Source organism: Babylonia areolata, chromosome 21, assembly GCF_041734735.1.
Source record: "Babylonia areolata isolate BAREFJ2019XMU chromosome 21, ASM4173473v1, whole genome shotgun sequence".
Lineage (NCBI taxonomy): Eukaryota > Metazoa > Mollusca > Gastropoda > Neogastropoda > Buccinidae > Babylonia > Babylonia areolata.
In genome coordinates, this window is record NC_134896.1 from 24,405,275 (window position 1) to 24,412,774 (window position 7,500).

Below are 7,500 nucleotides of genomic sequence, written 5' to 3' on the forward strand. Positions count from 1 at the left end.
TTTCTTTCTTTCTTTCTTTCCTTCTATCCTTCTTGCTTGCTCGCTTTCTTTCTTCACTTCTCTTCCTACTTTCTTTTCTTTCTTTCTTTCCTTCCATCCTTCTTGCTTGCTTGCTTTCTTTCTTCACTTCTCTTGGCCTGGCCCTCCAGTCTGAGTTGGTGAGTCTGTCTATCAGAAGAGTCTGATGTCAATGTCATGGAATCAAAAGGGGATTTGGGGGGTGGGGTCAAACATGAGGTGAAGGAGTAAAAGTTATTTTTTTTTAAAAAGAAAAAAAAAGAAAGGAAAAAAAATCGAAGTGGAATCACACAGACTGAAGGAGGTATAATCATGTGACACAAAATAGATTTCAACACACACACATATACAGCTGGAAAATCCCAGCGAGATGTGACTCTCCTTTCCATTTTCACATAACATTTGTCGTACATTTGAATCAAAGAGCAAGAGAGACACAGAGAGAAAGAGAGCTAGCTCAAAGATGTTCAAGTGAACACAGAAAAAGTGCACCGCACCACAACAAGGAGCCAAATTCTTGGGTTTTCCAGCTTTTCATTCTGTTGTGGAAAATCTTCCTTACCTATAATCATCAAGAAGAAACACTCCACTATCATTTTGAAAGTGAAAATCCCAAGAAATAATATGCAACTTGCGAAGTCCCCCAAAATAAAGATAACAATAACTAAGTCAGGCCGAGAAACATGATGTTGTATAAATACACGGTGGCCAACAGCCAACACATGCCCTGATGACGAATGACACTACTGCCAAGTACATCGTCAAACTCCAAAGTGCACACTGCAGGGCCAAGTACTACAACTAGGAAGAGCCGAGAAGTGCTGTTCAATGAGTCAAGCATCCAGGCAAATTACAGCCCTCCGATTATTGTTACTGTGACAGAAAAAGGAGAGAGGCACACATTCAAATGTCATTGTATTTAGTTTTATTCTCAACACAAGGGCAGAGAACAGTCCATATAAGCTTTTCTCAGAACTCAACTCAACAAACTCACATTTGCCCTTAAAGACTGTTTAAATTTTCACTAGAAAGTGCAAAAATCATACATCAAATTTGGTCCTAAATAAATTTCATGGGGTTTCGAACCCTGTTTTCTTCCTTTTTTTCCCCCCCTTTCCATTACAATCTCTGTAACCCAGATTTCTAAAATCTGAAATTTCTGGCAGGCAACTTGCACAATACAAGAGTCTTACATGCTGTATGCAAATAAATCAAATTTAAATTGATGAACAAGTAAATAAAGCTTTCTTCTACAGGACTCTTTTTTTATCCATTCTCCTCCATCCTTGTTGCCAGTCAATAGTAGTCATCTTACCCAACAGCCCCAATTTTCTACCCTCTTTTCCTTGTTATATAATAAATGTATATCCTCTACTTATTATTCCTTAGCTAACTCACATTTTCCAAAGCTTTAAGTTCTTATTCCTCAGCTTATAGTCCAGACCTCACTCTTTTCAGCTGGTGTCACTGTGTTTGACAGAAACTTGAAGACTGCAGCAGGCGGTCTTTCAACGGCTCTGCTTGCCACTCTTTATTCGTCAACAACAGTGTCAAAACCAACACAACAGTAGTGATAAAAATGGACCTTTTACAACAACTTTGTAAACCATATAAAAAATTCTACACGTCTTGGAGTCAACAGAGATCTATCTGATAAATGTTAAACATTCTGTTTAATGAATTACTCCTGAATGAGAGGTTTCACAAAAAAAGTGGAAGACAACACACTGAACTGGGCTGGACCTATCTTATCCATGAGTAAAACCATAAAAAAAAAACACAACCTCTCTCTTTCTACAAAAAAAAAAAAAAATTCAACAATGGAAAGGATGCTGACAAAGGAAAAACAAAAAATAATTGAAAATGAAGTTCAGTTTAGTTCAGTTAATGTGTCCCTGCATTCGGATAAATTCATATAGGCTACACCACATCTGCTAAACAGATGCCTGACCAGCAGCGTAACCCAACGCACTTTGTCAGGCCTTGAAAATAAAGACATACCAAATAAAACTCTGTAAAACTTAAACTGAAACTAGAGCAAATAGTTGGAATACCACCTCACAATGTCAAAAAGAATAATGAACAACCTTCAGCAAGAGGAAATGGAAAATCACACATGCACCAGTGCATAAAATTCTGATTAACAAAAATCAAAACGAAAAAACCCACATACATACCACAGAGGAAAGAAACACTCTAACTGAAGCCTAATTTGAAAGAGATGTATATGTATCCAGGACACTGATACTAGACAGAAAACACAACAGTTAACAATATCTGATGCTCAATGCACATTTCAATCTAAACACTTTCATACTGTCACTAAACAGCAGGAACTAAACATACAACCAAAGAATAATTATGCCATGAAAAGAGAAAAGTAGAACTAGAAGAATCACAAGATTTGAACATAGTAAACATGTGCACCAGTAAGGAATGAAGGTTAACATTATTCATTAAAAAAAAAAAAGATAATCAATAAATAATTTAATCAATAAATAACAAAATAATCAACAATTTATTCAATACACAAATAATCAGCACATTCATTTGCACTTGAAATAAGCAACAGCCATCAATCACATGGGCCCACAGAACACCTGTCATTCAAATATCTCAACATGGCTGACCTAGTGCACTGAGTCAACTATTTATCATACCAACTAACCTCACAGTCACACACCACCAAAAAAAGGTACAAAACCAAACCAGCAGCAATTCTACTGGCAACACACACTCGTGTACATGCACGTGCACACACACACACACACACACACAAAGGTCACTTCATTAAGGGAACCTCTTATCTCCGTTCATTCACATCACCACAAAACATCAGTCACACTGTTGAAAACATCAGCCATCAGCCTATACCCCAAACCAAAACAAACCAAAGTACTGTTTTCATCTCACTGTCATGTTAATGACAGACAAACGAAAGCAATACTGCCATGGGATGAGGGTGTGGTCGGTTGATATGTTTCACCCAGAGCTTCAAGAGGAAGGACCAGAAAGAAAGTGGAGGTGGGGTGTAGGTGATTGGACTGGGGGCTGGGGGGGAGGGAAGATTGGTGAGGATGGCCACGACCCCCCCACTCCCCTCCCCCAATCTAACAAATCAGAAAACGAAAGGTTGTGTTGACAGAGGTCTTGGAACAGCAGCGTGCCAACCACATTTTTAGCTCAGCTGCACTGGCTCCCCATTGATGCAGATGTCATCGTAGACGCAGTCATTCTGAAACAGACAGAAGAAGGGCCGAGGTCAGTTTCATTCTGTCAGAAACACAGACTTATTTACCCGGTAATTTTCAACACACACAAACGTGACAAACACACACACACCACGGGTGTTCAGTGCTGGCACTTTAGTTGGCCCTGCGAAAGTTCGTGAACCCAGGAACTAGGGCATGGATATGAATAAACGCGGCTGACAAACAGGCCGCGCCAGCGGCACTCGCTGTACGCTTGTTCGGCGGTAAATCTGCTTTGTTTCTTTCGCGCATCATCTCCTCGGATGGATCGGAAATAACGACTAAAGAAGTGGTTTTCTAAAAAGAACACAAAATAAGCTTTCCATTGACTCCAAACACAATATGTTTTCTTACATAGCGGTTGTTGCGGCAACGGTTGAAACATAAATAAAGAAAGAGAAGAGAAGGATAAGCAGAAACATGATCGCAAAAATCGTTAAGTTTAAATCCCTCTCTAAGAAAACAGGCGTTTAGCACAATAACATCGTAAATACACACAGAACATATAGCATGCCTGCATGCAGATTAGCTTACCTTTTGAGTTGTGCGATTTTTCTTGGCAGCACAACAAACGTTTAAATGAACACACTGTAGCATGGTGAGTGCGAGCAGCAGGGGGATGGAGAGCGGGGTGAATGTCTGTCGGCTTATGGCACTGCCGTGCCCTTCATTTCACGAGAAAGACGAAGATTTTTAAGGTAAAAAAAAAAAAAAATGAAACGATGATGTTAATAAAATAATGAAATTGTGTAAATCAAATCAAACTGCACTCCAATAATACAACCAGGAATGGCAATAATTCAACTTTCTGTAATCGCTGCAGGAAATGTGTGGATGCTGTGAAAAGGTGGGAAAAGTGGGGCGGGGGCCGCGGGGCCGAGTGAAACAAAGAAGGCAGTGTCCCGGTTTGGCGCGCTGGGCCAGAAATACCGCGGCGAATGTGCCGGTCAGTACAGAGTGCGGTGGGAAAGTCTGGCATTAAAAAATTTTTCACCCAAGACGCTAGACGCTGCTCGGCCAACTAAAGAGCCGGATTTTGTGCTCGGCTGAGCAGCCGTGACACACACACAAACACACACACTCTGTGATGAAACAAAAACCACTGCAATGCATTACATCAAATAAATTCACTCTTGTTGGGTAATCACTGACAACTGTTTCTTTCATAAACAACTTATGAAACAGACTTTTTTTTTTTAAAGCATACAAAAAATATTTCCAGACAACAAAACTACATAAAAAAACAAAAACAAAAATAAAGCCACACAAAACAACAACAAAATACAGCCAGACACAAGACAAACAAAAACTTACAAACCCACATCAAATGCACTGAACTGATGACAATATGACAGCTACAGAAAAACAAAGAAGCCAAAAAGAAAGAGAAAAAAACTAGATGCCCATATGAAAAACAACATGTAAAAAGAAAAATACAAACTGTTGAGATTTTTCAAAGCATGCCCAAATGACACCACCACCACAAAATCAAAACAAAAAGCAACAAAAAAGGTGGTGTTTTTTTTTTTTTTTGTTAAAAAATATTTAGCATGCCCACATCAACAACACTGAAAACACAAAAAACAAAAAAATTTCAGCAAAAATTTTTTTTTTAATGCATTCCTAACCACATGAACTGCGACACAATAAGAAGACAATTTACACACACAAAAAAAACACAAAATGAAATAAAAAACAGTATGCCCACATCTTCTCAGCTCACCATTTCCTCGTCCGTGGACTCCCCGCTGGCAGCAACAGCAGCAGCAGCAGCATCCTCCACCAGCTGCGAGCAGTCAGCTCCCTGCCGGTACAGCTGCTCCACAAAGGCCACAAACTGCCGCCCATGGGCCAGCGACATGGCCGTCTGCCCGCTGTAGGTCAGCGCATTGAGGTCCAGCTGGCTGTGGCCCAGCAGTAGCTGCAGGGCACTGAGGTCCCCAGCATCAGCGGCCATGTGCAGCAGGGTGCGCCCGCTCTTGCCATCTGGCTCGTTGACGTTGGCCCCCTTCTGCAGCAACAGGGCCAGGATGTCCAGGTGCCCATTCATCAGGGCCAGGTGTGCACAGGTGTAGCCTGTGGACATGCATAGAAGAAGCAGGCATGAACTGGGGGGAGTTCTACTTTGTGGTGGTTTTTTTGTTGTTGTTGTTGGTTTGTTTTTTTTCTAGAACTAAGAGGAAACAGGCAAGAAGAGGGGTGGGGGGTGGGAGTGGGGTTCTACTTTGTGTTTTGTTGTTCAAGAGCAAAGAGGAAGCAGGTTTGAACAGGGGGGTTCTAATTTCTACTTTGTTGTTGCTCTACAAGTGGAAGCAGGCTTGAACAAGGGGTATTCTTTCTGCCTGTTGTATTTTCAGACATTTACAAAGTGAATACATATTATCTTTTTTGTTTTGTTTATCTTGATCAGTAGATGTTAAAATCATGAATCAACGTCATGGAGCTAAAGAAAACTGTGGAACTGTACTAACTGGCAAGAATCAATATCATTTACATGCTTTATCGATTATGCATTACTTTATGTTGTTTTTTAAAACCAGAATATTTCACCTTTACAAATTACTCAGCAAACATTAAGACTAATCAACTTACTCAACCAACCACCATAATAGATAAACCACATTGACAGACCAAAATGTTTGCTCGGTGAATGTTCAATTGTACTGATGCTGTCAAATGTTAAATTGGAAGTGAAGTATAACCTTGTGTGCAAAGGGGAATGAAACAAAAGGAACACTTTTATCACCCCCCACCCACCCACCCCTACCCCTCACTCCAAAAAAAAAAAAAAATCAAAGCAAAAAACTCACCATCATAGTTCCGAAGGGACAGGTCCTGGGGCACCTTCTGTGAGGGCAGCAGGGAGCAGCAGGCCTCAAGCAACTTCTCAGGGCACTGCACGGGGGTCAGCAGGCACAGCGCGATCTCCAGCAGCCCGTCACGGCAGGCCAGGTGCAGCGCTGTGTTGCCACAGAAGTCTGGCACCTCCAGGGCTGCCCCACCAACCATGAGGCAGCGCACCACGTAGAACTGCCTCGTGGCCACAGCCAGGTGCATGGGGGTCTGGTGCAGCCCGTTGGGCAGGTTGATACAGGCCTGGCTGTGGGCCAGGGAGACGATCCTCAGCGCCACATCCGGCAGCATCAGGATGATGCTCAGGTGCAGAGGCCTGTCACACAGCAAATCAAATGACATATCAATTCACTGATATATATATTCATATACTGACATAAACCCTTGAAAACGGAGTATAACTGCCTACATTGCAGGGTAAAAATGGTCATACACTTATAAAACCTACTCATATTGTATATATATATATATATATATATATATATATATATATATATATATATATATGAGTGAAGAAGGGTGTTGCAACTCACAACTGCTGAAGAAGAAAGAAGAAGAATGAAGATGAAGAAGAATGAAAAGGAATTATTAATCAAAAAGTTTTACAAATGTTTCAATAATTACCATCAGAGTGAAAATGTTTTACATTTTGACTGACAATAAATTAATAAAAAATAAATGCTAACATTTAAAAGACTTCATAATATAAAAGTTTCATGACTGACCACAAAATAACCAGCTGTGTATTTGTATGTTCATCAGCAAATCTACAACAGGAAAAGAATAAGTTTTCAAAAACTCATGTCACTGTTTGCATTTTTTGTCTTGGTAAGTATGCTGTAATATATTCATTAATTAAGTGATACAACTAGTACATGACTGTTTTACATGTGACTAAGATATAGTAAGAATATAAAATGCAATTCATAGTCATGATAGTGTTTGTACCTGATTATGACATTGTATAAACAATATTGAGGTATTCAACAATCATATCAATCTGTAATTACTATAACTGGTTTTAAAATTGAAGAACACTAAGAAAAAATATAAAGTTCTGTGTGTGTGTGTGTGTGTGTGTGTGTGTGTGTGTGTGTGTGTGTGTGTGTGTGCATCTATAGACTATCTTAACAGCTGATACTAACACTGTATTATGATATAACAAACGTAGATATCTAGATAGATAGATTGAAACACATTAGATTGAAACACATTATTTGTGGTTTTAAAGAAAATATAACTTTTACACACTTTTTCTTTCTCATTAAAACTAAGTCAATTGATTATTGATATCTTTTTTATGCAAACAACAAGGGAAAGAGTAATGCAGAAAGAACTTAAAATACCAGCTAAAACAATAAATGAAATTGTAAAATAT

The 7,500-nt window shown here is 39.5% G+C and overlaps 1 protein-coding gene across 1 annotated transcript in view; it reads right to left on the reverse strand.

The window, feature by feature from the left end:
- The window catches only part of LOC143296742 (NF-kappa-B inhibitor alpha-like), a 9,027-nt gene that overhangs the window by 52 nt on the left and 1,475 nt on the right, over positions 1 to 7,500 (reverse strand). The window contains exons 2-4 of the mRNA XM_076608808.1: positions 6,080 to 6,438; positions 4,993 to 5,345; positions 1 to 3,253 (exon numbers count right to left, since the gene is read on the reverse strand). The exon at positions 1 to 3,253 is cut by the window's left edge and continues 52 nt beyond it. Coding sequence (XP_076464923.1) covers positions 3,197 to 3,253; positions 4,993 to 5,345; positions 6,080 to 6,438 — 769 coding nt within the window. The 3' untranslated portion in view covers positions 1 to 3,196. The remainder of the gene's footprint in view (positions 3,254 to 4,992; positions 5,346 to 6,079; positions 6,439 to 7,500) is intronic.